We start from the raw sequence: 16,876 nt of genomic DNA, 5'->3' as shown, positions 1-16,876 counted from the left end.
ATATCCAAAATGTCAGTGACCTGAACCTATACGTTCTAGAGGTTGTACAGTCATAGTAAACAATGAATTCATTTGACAGGCAGTCTGTTTGAGACCTATATTTGTGGAACCAAGTGGCCCTGAACGGATGTCGTACACTCCCCTTCTTGCCAATAGAAGTGGATTATTTTGTGCCAGAGACGACGGGGCAATATGGCGTTCTGTAGGTTGGGCAGTAACCTGTATTTGTGTAGCCCAGTCACCCAGAACGGTTGTCGTCCACACCCCTTCTAACCAACAGAGGCCGATCATTTTGTACCAGAGGCCGCTGGGACAAACATGGCGTTCCGTTGGGCAGTAGCTGTCTTGGTTCTCGCGGTTTCCACAGACGTGGTAGTGGAGGGATGTTGGTCAATTCCCAGCGTCCAACGCGAGGAGAAAGGTACGTTAAACAGAGTCTCAAGTCCACATACGTACGCTTTAGACTCTTAAAAATTTTTGGCGACGCCTCGAGTATATGTGTATGCGTCCGATTGGCAATAATTTCCAGAATTGTGCATGATTTTTTAAAACTGTAGTACTTTTATGGTAAATGACGGTACGGGTAAAGAGAAATGAAGTGGACTTCATATTTTCTCAAAGATATAGTCTACGAGAGAAGTAGGCAACGATTTGTCGTACGACTGTTTCAAAAGATAAGTGTGAAGACAGGCTTGAAATCGCAAATCCACATAGGTACGCTTTACACTCGAGTAGACGTGACACTAGCGAGAAAGTCATGATTGAAGTAAAACTAGTTGGATATTTTGAATGTTGCACCAATATAGCCATGAAAATAAGTGAAGTTGCCAACTTGGTAAGTGGCACAAATCTACTATGCCAATCTCGTGTCAGTTTTACTACACTTATCTATTGCGCATTTTGACTACAGGAACGAATGGCTGTGATACCATGTATTGTTGCTTCAATTCTTGTTACAACGTTTATGGTGTCTATTTTCAAAATTTAGCCATTGTGCTTTTTACCCGTCTTGTTTTTTTTCACCCTATATGATTATTGTTGCGGTCTGTAGATGATGTCATCCTTATAATTTACCTGTTTGGCTTATTTAATCACGAAAGTGTTAAATCATATTATCATATAGCCAGGCGACTTTAACCAATCCGAATGCCCCATTCCATGTTGTTTATGACGCCGTAAAACATAGAATTTCGGCCAGCCAGGTGTTGAAAGATTTAACACCTATTCCTTGTTGATGGTGTCATAACGCCTGGTCCTTTGCTATAACCACCACAAAAAAACTTCGCTCACTTGGTGGTTTTATTCGTTGGTTATTGTTTATTTGTTTTCACACACACAAATCCACGTGAGCAGGAGGTCACAGACCTCCTGAATTAAGTGCGATTTGTTACAAATGGTCTCAATAAAAACATGGCATAGACATACAAATGCAGGTTACAAACGAGTCAGTAAGTGAACCAACCGGGAGGCTAGTGCGAGACCCAGTAACATTACTGAGCAGTAGAGTAATTGAACAGTCTGACAGCTGTGTGCACAAAGGACTGTCTCAGTCTTTCAGTTCTTGCTTTAGGCACTGAGAACATGTTCTGATTTCTCAGTTGCCTGCCAGATGCTGTAGCTCGTTGGGGGGGCACAAGGTCGTGTAGCGGGTGTTCTGGCTTTAGCATTTCCTTAAACAGCTTTATTGCTGCGGCTTGTCTCCTTTCTTTCAAGGACGGAAGGTTTGGTACTGAACGTCTGCCACCACAGGAGATGATACGGAGGGCACGCTTTTGAACTCGTTCCATACTGGTAGACAGTTCCTCGTTGCAACCGACCAACAAAACGTGTCCATACTCGAGGACTGGGCGAATGAGTGACAAGTATACCTGTACCAGGTCGGGAACGCTCATCCCTTGCTTTGTCAATACACGCAGGTAGTATAGTCTACTGGAGGCTTTGGAGACTGTCGACCTCACGTGGTCCTGGAAGGTCAGTTTGCTATCAAAAATGAATCCTAAGCCCTTAGCAGTACTAGTGACTGGGACCTGGTCGCCTCCAAGAGACAGAGGTGTTAGAGCCGGAATGTTCCTTTTGAAGCAGATCAGCAACCTTTGACTTTTCTTGCCATTTAGCAACATTTCGTTGCTGTTTGCCCAAGAGTCAAGCTGCGATGCTTCTGTTGACATAGGATTGACGTCCATACCAGTGTTCTCTGTGGGGATTGACCTGGACAGGCCCACATCATCGGCATACCCAACATCTAAGGTATCTCTGTAGACTGTGGTGCGAGAACTCATAAATAACAGGAACAAGTAGGGCGACAGCACCCCTCCTTGAGGTACACCAGATGTAAGGGTCAGCCAGCAACTAAAGGTGCCGTTTACAGAGACTCTCTGGGTTCGACCTTGCAGGTAGTTGTGTAGCCAGGCAACCATACGTGGATTCGCGACCACGTCGTTCACACGCCGCAGTAGAACTGGGTGGCTCACCCTGTCGAAGGTCTTGCTCATATCTGCGAGTAGCACATCGACTGCCGTGTTGTCTCTGGAGTCAAGGGCTGTCAGCCAAGTGTGGACCATCCTGATGGCGGCGATGACAGTGGATGAGCCCTTGAGGTACGCATACTGGTTGGTGATGACTGGTGTGATGGCCGGGAGGAGTCTTTTCAGTATGCACCTTTCCAGCAACTTGGCCAGAACAGGGAGGAGAGACACAGGCCTCATGTCACTCGGGTTGACTGCTCCCCTTGACTTGGGGATGGGAACAACATTAGCAGCCTTCCAGACGCTTGGTACTAATCCCTGCTCGTAGGAGGCATTGAACAGGTGTGTGATGACCGGGGCAAAGTCCTCAGCATACTGCTTCAGAGTCCATGTAGGAAGGTCGTCTGGACCACTTGCCTTGGTGGGGTTTATGCTCTTGAGAAGAGCCTTCACTTCTCCAATCGTGCACAGCTCTACTGCTTTGGCAGGACGTTGAAGGGGGAATAGGTACAAGTCCTGACCGGGGCACCATGCCGCGGAGAAGTGCTGGTTCAGGGCTTCAGCCACTTCGTGTTCTGGTTTACCATCAATGGTGATGCGATTTGCTCCCTCTTGTGACCTGCCCAATTCTCGGTTAACAAAACTCCACCATTGACGTGGGTTCTCTTGCCTGAGAATTTGAGCAAAGTTCCTGTAGTACCACCACTTTGCCTGTCTGATGGCTACCTGGGCTTTGTTCCGGAGACTCTTCCATCGAGCAGACTTGCCATGCCGTTTGAACTCCTCTGTTCTTCTCATGATGACTCGCTTGACGCGATCATTGAGCCATTTCTTGTCACAGGCCCTCACCGAAGAGGCTTTTGCAGGAAGATGATCCTCTACCAGACCCGTAGTCAGGTTGTAGAATGTTCCAACTTTCTGTTCCACAGAGACTGCTTCATACACTGGAGACCAGTCCGCCGTGGCCAGTGCTAGCCCTAGGTTCAACTTTGCCACAGCAGATGCCACCCTCCGAGTAATCTTGGCCGATTTGCTTCTCGGTGGTAGCTGAATGCGGGGCGGAAGAAGAACACAACAGTGATCTCCAGTGCCAATTGGAGCAAGTGTGAGTGGATCGCGGTAGTGTTTGGCCAGGTTGGTTATGATCAAGTCCAACGTGGCCGAGCCCCGAGTAGCCTGCGTCACTACTTGCTTCAGGTGGGGATGCACTGTGAACAGGTTCTGGAGCGGCAATTTGTTGAAATCGCCACAGATCAGGAAACCAGCGTGGGGTTGTTTTCGATACAACCAGTCACAAGAGTTAATGAGATATTGAATCATGTTGGAAGACCCAGTCTTATCGTTATTACACGGTGGATGATACACAATACCAAGGAAAAGAACCGGAACAGTCCTAGGCAGCCACCTTGGTCTAACTTGAAGCCACATTACTTCCAGTGTGTCATTTTCAAGGTCATGTAGTCTTGTTGCTGGTATATCGTCTGCAATGAACAATGCCACTCCCCCACCCCGACTGTGCTGTCTATCCCTTCTGAACAGTCTGTACCCCTCAATCGATGAAACATCATCCGGGATCTGAGGTGTTAACCATGTCTCAGTAATGCACGCTATCTGTACAGAATGACTGGCCAGAGTGGCCTCTAACTCATACTTTTTACTGATCAGCGAGCGAACATTTGACAGAAACACGCTAGGAAAAGTCCTGGTACACTGTTGTGCTGGCCTAGTATGGCCAGTAGAAACTAGTGGTATCTTACGAAGTACCCTGGTTCTGTTATTACAACTCAGGTAGCCATTTACATGTGTATCGGATCTGTTAGTTACATACTGTTTGATTCTACAAAGTTTCTGCCTCCTTGCAGTCCCCCCACGGTTTCCTCTCAACCTCTCGTTCGAATAACCTGCATAACACATTGTTGATTACTTCTGTCACTGTCTAACAAATAACTAAGCTACAGCTGCCGCTGACCCGGCGCTATTAAATAACAATCAAATATATACGTCTGATAACAATATTTCAAGGAAGCATAACCTCTATCATAGGGACTGCCGTTGCATGAGAGTATTTAGTAACAATGGGTACAAACATGCATGGGCAGGGAGAGATCAGAGGTTGGAAGAATGGCGCCCTCCCCATATTCATAAAAAATTGCAAGCGGGAAACTGTACAAGACCAAATCCCTATAAATTAAAAATTTTCGGCAACCTATCGTTATCAGTGTATTCTCTAAGTCATTAGCAATCGTACAATCACACAAATAGACAACAATAGTTTGAGTGGAAACTGGTTTTCAACAGATTAAAACCCTATCCTACTCACACAAATAAAAGCATGGCAGCCATCTTCCTGACCTCTGACCTCTGTTATATCAAAGGACCAGGTGTTATGACCCCATAAAACACCTCAGGGCGAGTCATTTACCCTTAAATAATTTTCTTTAGGTCCGTGTACTCTGAAAACAGAGGAGATTAACGAGATGTTGAACGGACCGGACTATATCGCGGATTTATTTCCACCTGACTGCGACGCGGATGGATACTACAGCGCTAAACAGTGCGACATTGCACACGGCTAGTAAGTATAGATAATTTCAAACAATAAATCAATCAATCTAATATCTTTTAGTTATGATTGACTCCGTGTATATAGAGTCTTTGCTTTACCTTCGTTTTCACGGAGGTTTTGTAGTTAAAAATTTACTGGTTAAAATGAAAAGGGCCTAGTATATTCCATTGGCCTTCGTTCGGTACCTCAGATACTGTCTAGCATCACCGGTAAATCGACTCGGAGATTAGTCCGTTGGTGTGTTGGTTGTTCGTATTTTTTCGTGACAGTGGTACATGTCATCAGTTTTGAAGTGATGGACACATCTGGAGCATTGACAGGAAGTCATGGTTCAAAAGGTGTCAGAAAGGTCCCAGAAATATGACAGGAAACAATGTTGGACCCAGTCCATAAAGTGTTTCCCAGTGTGTGTGGCACATAGTCTGTATAACGGCCAACGGCCGGTCGGATGTTGGGCTGGCTGCTATAAGCAAGCTTTAATCAGGCTATGTGGCACAGAAATAGAACTCCGTGTTATCAATGATTTAACACAACATGCTTTGAAGCAAAGGATATTGTGACTAAGTGAGTCAATAATAAAGCAAGAAAAGTAAGAAAAATCTATGTATTTCACCAGGGTTTGAAATTTTTCATCTCTTGATGGTGTGAGATTTTGTGCTAATAAGTGTGTTTTTGTTTTTTTAATTTAGAGGGAACAAAGTACAGCACATAGGAGTTAGTTAGTACAGTGCTGTTACCTTTTAGAAATTTGTAGCTATAGATTAAATATCTCTTGAATTGGAATAATTCTAACCCATTTGTGTGTTCTTGTAGCTGCCAGTGCGTTGACAGGGAAGGGAACCCGATTGGAAATTATAACGGGTTCGTTGATGACCTGGCCATTGGAGAGCAAGGAACATGGGAGGACTCAACATGCGGTCAGTAGCATTTCTTTTGGTCTTCATTTCGAACGTTTTGCCCTCTTGATATCAAAATATGATGCAAAGTTGACCTCAGCTTGTCTTACGTTTGATCTTTAATAGATTTTATGACCTCTCCATGGGTTTGGAATATCATACTTTTGTTTTCAAAATATTGAAACCGACTTCCGTCGACTTGATATCCCCAAATTCTGTTTTAGAATACAACGGTTAACGGATATAGGTTACCCGAAGATAAAGGTGACCAAGCGTTAGACCAAAATCATTCGAATTGATATCTATATACTTTTCCACTTGATGTACTATGGACGATAGAATGGTCTATCTATACATAAAAGAGTACCATACATGGATATCATAAAACAGCATTGCAGACAGTTATACCTTGCTGTAAAACTAGTTGAAGTTAGTTTTAGTCTTAAAATAGCAACCTTAGCATATACAACATGAAATATTCGAGTCCTCATCTTAAACGAATATAGCACTCGAATATTGTCTACAGGCTACACAACGAAATCCACTTTTAAATCTTATCAATATTCTGGACCCCCAAAATGATAGTCTGTGTAACACAAACTCCGCTGTCCAGGGCTCTAACTGGCCCCTCCCCGCGGATAGTGGGGATAGTGGCCGGCGGATGTTTGGCGGGCTGCTATAAGCGAGATTTAATCAGGCTACCAAAATGATTGTTCGATGGAATAGTCCGTACGTCAGATGCAAATAGTAGTCAGTCAACCAAGACACATTTTGACAGAAAGCCACCGCCTTACTCACATATTGGTAATAGCTGTTTTTCAAAAACATTAATTTGGACCTTTACGTAGTCACAAACCCCATTCAAAGTGCAGTCAGTCGACAAAACAACTAAAGGCCTACTTTATTTTCTGTTAGCTCCCTTTAGAACCGCTGTCTGTGTGTTGAGTAAATATTGCCGACTAGCGGAATTGAAGAATAATGCAGGTTTCCTTGTTTCCGCAGCGTGTGCCCGTGAGGAGCACGACATCAACAGTCAGCCCCCCATGCCTGGAGCCTTTGTCCCGCGCTGTGACTCGAAGGGAGAGTACGCCAGCATCCAGTGCCGAGGATCCATGTGTTACTGTGTGGACGACAACCTGCAACAAGTTGGGCAGAGTGTGTATCTGTGGCAGCAGAATTTGTTGAATTGCGATCATGGTAAGTCACGTAACATATAGTGCATTCCTGAGTGAGGTTCGCTAGGGGGCGTACTTCCCTCAAGCGAATAAAGTGTTCATTTGGAGTTGTCCGTGTATACTTATGTGTATGTGTATGCGTATGTGTGCTTGTGTATGTTTGTATGTTTGTGTGTGTGTGTGTGTGCCTGTGTGTGTGCTTGTGTGTGTGTGTGCGTGCGTGCGTGTTTGTGTGTGTGTGTGTGTGTGTGTGTGTGTGCCTGTGTGTCTCTGTGTGCGCTCGCGTGTGCTTTTTGTAGTGCGTTTTCTGTATCTAACTTGATATTCTCTGACCCGACTTCAATATGCTAGTATGCAGTACTCTTCAATGCACGACAAGCACTGTTAAAATTTATCTTGTGCTAATGCCAACAAGTCAACACACAGTGATTGAACTAATGAATAAACCAACCGTATTCTGTCATTGTTTGAACTCTACGATACTCCCTGGCCATTTAGGCCAAAACGGACACTACATGTAATTGAATAACTACATGTAATTGAAGAGCAGTAATACAACTAACAGAGCAGCATTTATTCACTGCAACATGGCGGGGTCAAGGTCTCAGAATGACTAACAATGACGTCATCTCATTAAAATAGACGACATCATATCATTAGCATAAACCAAACGCACTGGCGAATGAAAGCTTATCTGTGATGTTAGAATCCATAGTTGTAAAGTTTAAACTTTGTCCCGACAAAAAAAAGACTCACCTTAAATTTTCGGTCAAGCACATCGACCTTCGCTAATGTTCCGGAAGTCGGTGGATGACGTCAGCAGCGAATCGTAGATGGCGGAAAGGCGGAACCAGCCGAAAATTATGGTTATTTTTTTCTTGTTTTGTGTTGTAACGAAGTTTAAACTTTACAACCTATCGCACAGACCTTACAGGGAGACCAACCCAGCGGCCGCGGCCAACATTCCCACCCCAGCCGCCAACATTCCTGCCTCGTCGATGTGAATACGGCGGACAGTTCTATCCCCCAGGGACCACAATATACGAGACAACAGGCTGCATGGGAGGCGGGGCAAGGTGCGATGAAAACGGACAGGTCCTTGTCTGGGACAACTTTGGATTCGGATGTTAGTTTTTTTTATAAGGTTTACCTTAAAGTTCCCAGATGGGAAACATCGTTTTTCTTTCTACGTTTCTTGCTCCTCTTTTTTTCTCTATCTGCAACAAGTCAGTCAAATTGTGTATCTGTGACAGGAGCATTTGTTGAGCTGCGACAGTAGGCGACGTAATATACTGCAAACATGACAAAGTTCGCTAGGAGGCTTGGAGGCGGTGCAAGGTGCGACGAAAACGGTCAGGTTCTTGTGTGGGACAACTTTGGATTCGGATGTAAGTTTCTTATGTTTACCTCCACAGTAGGGAAACATATAGTTTTTTTTCTGTCTACGTTTCTTTTGTCCTCTTCTTCTTTCATTTCAAACAAATAAGGTCAATGACCTGGACCAGACTGCTGTCACCATGGTTACAAGATAGAGGTGAAACAGACGCTATGTTATGTTTGATTACATAATGTAGCAAGTGGCAGGACAGAAACGGAGGGGCTGGTCACCATACATATATGAATGTGTTTGAGTACGAACATGTGAACGTGATATAAACGCGATGTGTTTTCTTGCAAAATGTAACTTTTTAGTTCTAGTCATAACTATTTGTATTAAATCTCTATATTTAGCCAATTTAGAAGGAATGAAATTGTTTATCTATTACCATAGTGGATTAAACATCCAGAGCATTCCGTCTACAACTTATCTTTATACGGAACGGCGGCTCTAGTTCTAAATCAAATGAGTGAGGTAACCTGTAGCGTCCTCCGTCTCGGTTCCGTAATGTTAGACGGCCTTGTTAATTGTAAACCACTATATTTTGCTACTATAGGTTGCGAACGCAACGGACAATACTACGAGGACGGGACCACCATCACGGATGGCGATCTGACCTGTACTTGCGTTGGGAGTGACAGTGCTTCTCCGGCCCCTATGGCCTGCACAGGTATCCAACATGTTTTTTTTTTCATCTGAAAATTACTGTAAATGCAGAAATGTTCACGGTGGATTAATGTTTGCGGTTTTCGCGATGACCACTTCACCGCGAACTTAAATCCACCGCGAACATTTTTCTATTATTGTATTAGACTGCAGTCTATGGTGTTACCGCGAATTTAAATCCTCCGCGAAAATTCCTTTTACTCGCTACCGCGAAATTAAATCCCCGCGAACTTAAATGAATTTACAGTATTTCATCAGGTTGGTGGAATATAGGATATATCAGAATTCTTGTACACAACCAGGTTATACTTACTGTGCTTACGGTTCGGTCAACCCCAGTGATGAACCGGGACGAGGGGGGATACAAACTTGGCCACGTTTGGGATAGTGTTCTAGCCGCAAAAGCGCCACCTACATCAGCTACATATAGCGACGAGAAGCAGAAATCCAGTCAGAAGCTCTGAGAAAGGTGTCTGATAGACACCGAAACGTAAGCACTGTAAGAATACCCTCGTTGTGTACAAGAATTCTCCTGTATCCCATGCATGTTTTTTCATCTTGAAATCATCTTGATTGGTAAACAAAATAACACTGCAAAATTTGCCATTTTAATCTTTCTTCTGTAACAAGCTATTAAACTATTCTTTGGGTACATCAGGTTACAAAATACAAAACTAATCAACGTTTAACCAATGAGTACACAGCTTATCAACGTTGGACCAACCAGCGTGGCTGACCATGCTTACGTCATGGTCATATGAGTGCTAACACACTATTGCATGATAAGGTCCTAACGGTTTTTTTTAATTACTTCTGCCGACAGGTCCACCAACGGCTGAGCCTATCGGCCCTATACCACCATCCCTTCCACCAACCAGTAAGTTTTCAATACCTTAAGCTTTTTTTACGTAAAAAAATTATATATATATACATATATATTATTCACTCAAAGTCATTCCAACGACATTTAAAAGGAACATTGTACAGGTTGTAATAGAACATTTGTAATAGTAGGTTGCAACGTACATAATTTGTTGTTTAGTTGATGTGTCCTATAAAGAACTCTGCTAAAATTGATCGCATTTTAATCATTTGATGCGAAGACTTTTCTATATTTCCGTTTTTCCGAGGTAAATTTCATCTAGTTGTAGATATGTAGATAATAGCCTCAACGCTGTTCGTCGTATATGCTGTCGTTTTGGATACCCATATGTCACAAAGTATTTTCAAAAGTAACGTATACTAACTACAACGCTAACGTTAATAAAAGCAATTTTCTTTCTTTCTTTTGCCTCTCCTATCATCTTCTTAATTATGGAGTTTCACTGGGATTTCTTTCTATTTCTTTCTAGAGCTATCCTCTTCGGAAATTATTTTCAGCTATCCTCTTCGGAAAATATTTGCAAAAATCGCGGCCCCTACAATTCCAGAGCTTGCCGCTAGGGTCCTAATCATATATGATCTCGCATCGAACACATAAGCTATCTATCATGTAAAAACTGTGTCCATAGCATTTCCACAATACGAGGTGTAAAAACGGAAGTTCTGTTGCAGTACCTAAGGAAGTCACTAATCCATATGCCATAATGCCAGAATTTTATCGTCTCCTTTCTTCGCCCTCCAATCTTTAATGTTAATTTTTTTATTGTTACCTCCATGAAATGTCATGGATGTTATGTTTTATCCTGCGTTTGTCTGCGTGTCAACAATATAACTCAAGAACGGCTGGGTGAATTTGTTTCATACTTGGTGTGTTGGTAGGGTGTGATGAAATCTGGAAATGATTAGATTGTGGGTCCTCTAGCGGATTCCCTTGGTACTGCAGCTCAACTACCGGTTTTGGTATCTCATGCTCTGAACTAGTTACGGTTTTATTTTTCTCTCCATTGCCTTCTAGACGCTGGAAATTGCAGTAGCAGCCTCTGTCTCAACGATGCGAACTGCTGGGACGCCGGTATGGAAGCTGGGCACATGTGCGAGTGCCGTCTGGGGTACGACGGTTCCAGGTGTGAGAACTACAACGATCCCTGCCAGTCCGGTAACAACCCTTGTCAGAACGGCGGTACTTGTTTGTACGACAACTGGGATGGTAACACCTACCCCTACTGCCAGTGCCCGCCAGAGTTTACCGGTGAGGCTTAGATCTCATTCCCAACCCGGGGCCCGACCGGGTAGCTTTCGGAAACGAAAAATATGATATAAGAGGCAACGTAAGTAAATAGTCATGAGCATAATTTGTGTATATTCCATGATCACACTTTATTTTTCGTTTCCGCAAACATCCCGGCCGGGATCCGGTGTAGCCGAAGGCTAACGTCTCATTTCCAAACTGGGGCCCTGCCGGGATGTTTAGTTTGTTGAAAGGAAAAATAGAAATGTGCACGTTAGAATATAATATGCACAGATAACGCCCACGACGACTATTCTCTTTACGTCTTGTGTAGTTTGGTGTCTTTTATATCATACTTTTTGTTCTCGAGAGCTCCTGATCGGGCCCCGGTTTGGAAAAAATGTTTTTTTTCTTAAGTAGGCCTAATATTATAAGTCATAAGACCTAGGAAAATGTTTCATTCCTAAAAAAATAGGGTAGATACGTAGGGATTATGTCATTTAAAAATATATATTATTTTAGACTTTGAGTTTTAGTGATACAATACAGTTTAACTGAAATGTATATAAGGACACTTGTATATCCAATGTCAAACTTATATTTTGTTCATTATGGTTACAAATTGAGTAATTCTATGCTACTTTGCGACACTTAATTTGTCAATTAACTTCATCATTTAGAAATATAATGATAGAGTTTTATTATGGTATCATAAAAGTATTGACCTAAGTGTATGGGTATCATTTATGTTCATTTTCTTTCTTGTAAGGCATGGTATGTGACACCCCGTTCCCCACCACCTGTGACGACAGCAGCTGCCAAAATGGCGGCACCTGTACCAGGATGCCTTGCGACGGCGGGCCCGACTGCCCGGATGAGGGGTGGTGCACCTGCGCAGCTGGGTTCACCGGGTACACCTGCGAGTTCCTCTTCGGCATCTGCGACGACAACAGCTGCATGAACGGTGGAATGTGCGAACAAGTTCCGTTCGAGAGCTACTACTCTTGCAACTGTCCCCCTGGTGAGAAAAATAAAACTTGTGTGTGTGTGTGTTTTTTGTTGTTGTTGCTTTTTATTAGACAGTCTTTATATATATTACATATGTACTTACAATGTAGTTTTCCCTACACAGGAGCCATTCATACGTTTATCGTACTATGCTAGCTAGGATTGTGACCGTACAGATGTTCGTTTACTTTTTATTTGAAAACTTTTAGATGGTACTCCAAAGGAAAGCAATCCCGCGGAAGCTTATTCCATAGTAATGATGTAGTAATGACACAAGGACGTTATTGTGTTCTCCTAGAACTTCTAGGGACGAACCTAACGTCCAGAGGTGGATAATAGAGAAAGAAGTCCAAAGTTTTCAACAGGCGCTTCAAGATGTGTTTAACCCATATGGTACTTTTGACAGCTTAGAGATTATTGTAGACGAACTCAAGAATTGAATCATTCATAAGCAGAGCGAGAAATGAACAAAAAATTTTGAATATTTCAAGGAAGTGTGGAGTTACGTATTTTTTACCTGTGGTCATTGCTTCAATCTTGTATTTTGACATATGGAATATTATCTGTGTTCGTAGTAGTAAAAGTACAATGCTAAAATATTCTTCCAACACTAAGGCATGTGTAAGCTAAAGGTGTACACGGATTGGATCATATTTGTACCGGTCTTGTATTTTCACTTATTTATTTTTTCAAATACTCTTACATTGCGTTACAGGTACGTCTGGGATTCAGTGTGAGACTGTGGGCTAGTGTTCACCTCCTGTAAGTACAATATACATCAAATTGAACTTAGAACGGACATATAGAATACTAGTTACTTCAATGACAGCGTGTACGCCTGACTGACACTGTAAAAAGAAAACGACGAGAACAACACAGAAGAAATGGGAGGTATAGTACTAGTTTGAGCGTAATTTCTAAGCAGATGTAAGGGTAGCAAATTGCAACGTGTGGAGGCCTGATAGCCTCGGAAAACGTCGCGGTGTTCCATTCCAATATGCGCTTGAATCTCTTTATTATAAGCGCCTTTTTGTAGAACAATACTTCTTTATATAATCATGTACTAGTATATCAATGCAGGTACTTTTTGCCTCTATTCCATTTGTGATATGCAGGTTTTTGCAGTGCGTCCAGAATAATTGAATAGTTGCAGGTTGTTGCATTTCCGCTAGGTGTCTCTGATACAATCTTCAAGCTACAGTGTTTTTCCTCACATTCTCTTTTTCTTTCAGAATGTGTCTTGCACTGGTTCCACCAATGATGACACGGAACGTCAATCTCGCATGCAATTATCAGGAGGAATGATTGTAAAATGTTTTTGGCTAAAAAGATTTCTGCGTTGAAAATCGTACGTTGAACCGGCATGATCTTTCCTCTCGATAATCATTTGGGACTAGCGTTTTAGTCTTAATATCAGTTTAGTATGTAGAGTGAGAGAGAGACAGATAGACAGAGAAACGCAGAGAGAGAGAGAGAGAGAGAGAGAGAGAGAGAGAGAGAGAGAGAGAGAGAGAGAGAGAGAGAAAGAGATGGGGCGAGAGACGTAGACTACATGTTTGACTTTATACTAAATAGCAGTGAAGAAACGATACGGGAACCTTTGCCGTATAATAAAACTGAGTGTGCAAAGTTGCTGGAATGTTTATCATTTCTGTGGATTATGGATATAGAAGATGGTCTAGGAAAGATCGTTGAACGTTTGGTTGAATTTTGTTTATTCAAGAAATCTCAAATCGACCTTCAGGCCGCTTTTAATCAGGTCAGGAGGAAAGAGGCAAGAGTCAGACAACGTATATAGCAGAGATACAGTTTACATCATTTAAAGTCCTAATGAGTCTTATAAGTCTATGTACACAAATTGGGATTGTTTGGATTGTTGACTAAAAATGCGGGGGTACTGAGTTCGAAACACGGACAGGTCTTGGAAAAGGCTCTTTACTAATCTCCAAGCAGATCCTACGGTGCCATAAGATAGTATCAAAGCTGGCCAGGGAGTATAGCCGGCTAAGGGAGGCAAACGTTTCATACTATACATTACGCACCGTGGATCTGGTTCGAGATTAGCTCTTTACATCCAATTAGCACTTTAGCCTCGGTTAGAGACGAACCTAGGATAGGGCGTTAAACATAGCCTGATTAAATCTCGCTTATAGCAGCCCGCCAAACATCCACCGCGGGGAGGGGCCAGTTACAGCCCTGGACAGCAGAGTTTGTGTTACACAGACTACGTTAAACAGAGTTAGCCACAATTTAAGCCTGTTAAAAAAAGTTGCCATGTTGACTTTTAAAAAAAAGTAGGGGTCCTTCCCGCCGTGAGGGAATCAAACAAATCGGTCCGTATATATCTAGCCTGGCTCTTCTGTCTTCAGTAACCTGAAGTTGTTGTGGTACTGTAAATGCACTTAATATCGCGGGGATTTAATTTCGCGGTAGCGGGAAAAAAGGACTTTTCGCGGTGGATATTAGTTTCGCTGTAGCACCATGCACTGTAATCTCTTACTGCCATGGAAAAATGTTCGCGGTGGTTTTAAGTTCGAGATGAAGTGGCCACCGCAAAAACCGCGAACATTAATCCACCGCGAAAGTTTCCGCATTTACAGTACGCCATAAAGCATAAGGCAGATTGCCTAGTATGTAATACAAACAAACAAAATGTTATAGAGGCTGCGTGGTTGAAAGTGGTGACTGTGTATATGTTTCTCTGTAGAAAAGCCTTGCCTTACGAATTCCCTGCAATTTTTCCCTTTCTCCTGTGATCTGTTTCTGTAACACAATCAGATGGTGCAATTCCGTACAATTGTTCCTGACGATCATTCTTCATTTAATATTCATCGTCAACTATTTACTGTTTTGTCTTCAAATCTTCTATTTCTACGCATTTTAAATGGAGAAAATATCCACGCACCTTGTTTTGTCCTAGATACTAAAACTATATGTGCGATCGTGGTGTTAGAGTTAACTCTAAAGGTTCTATCTAAGGCCTATCTTTATTCATTCATTCATTAAAAGTCATCAAAGAACAGATTGTATCAATGCTTTAAAAAGAAACTGTACTACGAATACAAGGTGTTTTTTTTAGTCTCTACTAGACTGACTAGTCTCTACCAGACTCCGGATCGCTGGAAAATCGTAGAAATGGAACAAATAGAGAGGAATATAACCGACCAGGGAACAGCTCGCCGGTTATACTCCTCTGGCCGGCTTACTCCTCTGATTTGTTCCATTTCTACGATTTTTCCAGCGATCCGGAGTCTGGTAGAGACTACAGACTGACTACGCTGGCTAGTATAGGGAGAATAATTCGCCAGGGTAGTTTTGCTACAAGAGAAGTTTATCGGTCGCGCTCCGAAGAGAAAACATAAACCTAAGCGTGGACTGATTCCCCTGGCCAATTCCCAAATTTTTTTGCCGAATTCTACGATCCCCGCACCCCTGTAGGAAGGCCTGGCGAATGTCTCTGTTCGATTGATAGGTTCAACTACATTCTGGTAGGCGATAACCGTAATACTGTGTGCAAGTAGGCAAATATATCCACGAATGCTTGTACCGCAGAACCAATAGTATAAATGACATGCTAAACCCAATATGTTGAAATCAATATATGTCAGTTGAGTTGTACTGTAAGTAGTTACATGTATTATAGATCTTACGAAAGTCGCTGCACTTTTGTCGTGTCAATAAAGATTTCTGTAGATTTCCGTATTCTTCAGTTTAGCCCCCCTCCCCCTTCGGTGACCATGTGATTTCACATGAGCAAGTTAACACCTAATTTCTAATTGCTAAACATTTTAGCACCTTTCCTCCCGAGGTCTGGTACATGCTGACACGGTAAGCCGGTCTAATCAGCTCTTCCATTGAAAAATTCGTGAGAACTCTTGTTGCAAAATGGTCTTTAGTGTGGGAGTAAACTTCGCGCTTAGTCTTCAATATGGGAACAGGCCAGTAATCGCTTTTTCATCAACTTTTTGGAGCAGATGTCGTTTAGCTCAAGCAGCTCTGTGATTTTTTAGGGATACTTATAAGCATTCTTTTGTTGCAATCTAGAAGAAGGAATTTATCCTAGCTAAATTTATCCTGGACTAGTTTATTTCCTTTCACACACAGTATAGTTTGCCGTTTCCTTGGCGATTTTTTATGTGCACGGATATTGAAATGCTGGAAAAGGGGGGAAAAAAGAAAGAAAAGACTAACGTTAACCTGTAAGCTATGGGTTTTGACAAAACCCCAAAGGGGGTAAGATATGTAAACATACCCCGGCTTCTCTAAATACTGGGTTGTAGCAATCCCTAGTAAAGTAACAAAAATGTCTAGTTCCTTTTACAAACATGCGGTTCCACTTTACAACGTTGCTTCATGTTCTGTTAGCTTATAGTAACCGGTAAACCAGCGTTTATCACAGTGACAAGTTTTTTACAGTAAGTACACGCTGCGTATTAAAGATATTAGACTGTAAGGTTTGATCCACTTACACCGGGAAGGACTCCTACTCTTTTCGGTAAGTGTACGTGTGTGGTGGGTTCTTTTACCGTGCTCGAGATGTTGCTCTCCTCAAACACAGGACTTCTAGTCTCTACCAGACTCCGGATCGCTGAAAATCGTAGAAATGGAACAA

General features: G+C 42.5%; 1 protein-coding gene across 1 annotated transcript; it reads left to right on the top strand.

Moving 5' to 3' along the window:
* The first annotated feature begins 251 nt into the window (after positions 1 to 251).
* LOC118403683 (neurogenic locus notch homolog protein 1-like) lies at positions 252 to 13,896 on the top strand. The gene is made up of 11 exons (XM_035802461.1): positions 252 to 421; positions 4,908 to 5,040; positions 5,845 to 5,948; positions 6,930 to 7,120; positions 8,036 to 8,228; positions 9,037 to 9,150; positions 9,970 to 10,023; positions 11,044 to 11,277; positions 12,026 to 12,277; positions 12,980 to 13,026; positions 13,497 to 13,896. Exons 1-10 carry the CDS (start codon positions 319 to 321, stop codon positions 13,012 to 13,014), a joined length of 1,413 nt encoding a protein of 470 aa, XP_035658354.1. The 5' UTR covers positions 252 to 318; the 3' UTR covers positions 13,015 to 13,026; positions 13,497 to 13,896.
* The last annotated feature ends 2,980 nt before the right edge of the window (positions 13,897 to 16,876 follow it).

This window comes from Branchiostoma floridae, chromosome 16, assembly GCF_000003815.2.
Source record: "Branchiostoma floridae strain S238N-H82 chromosome 16, Bfl_VNyyK, whole genome shotgun sequence".
Classification (NCBI taxonomy): domain Eukaryota; kingdom Metazoa; phylum Chordata; class Leptocardii; order Amphioxiformes; family Branchiostomatidae; genus Branchiostoma; species Branchiostoma floridae.
This window is presented reverse-complemented; position numbering and strand designations above follow the sequence as displayed.

Bases quoted from the DNA above. Each gene is read 5' to 3' on its own strand.
- LOC118403683 (XM_035802461.1), top strand. From the start codon at position 319: ATGGCGTTCCGTTGGGCAGTAGCTGTCTTGGTTCTCGCGGTTTCCACA. The intron at 5,041-5,844 runs GTAAGTATAGAT...GTGTTCTTGTAG, and splicing joins TGCGACATTGCACACGGCTA to CTGCCAGTGCGTTGACAGGG. The intron at 9,151-9,969 runs GTATCCAACATG...TTCTGCCGACAG, and splicing joins GGCCCCTATGGCCTGCACAG to GTCCACCAACGGCTGAGCCT.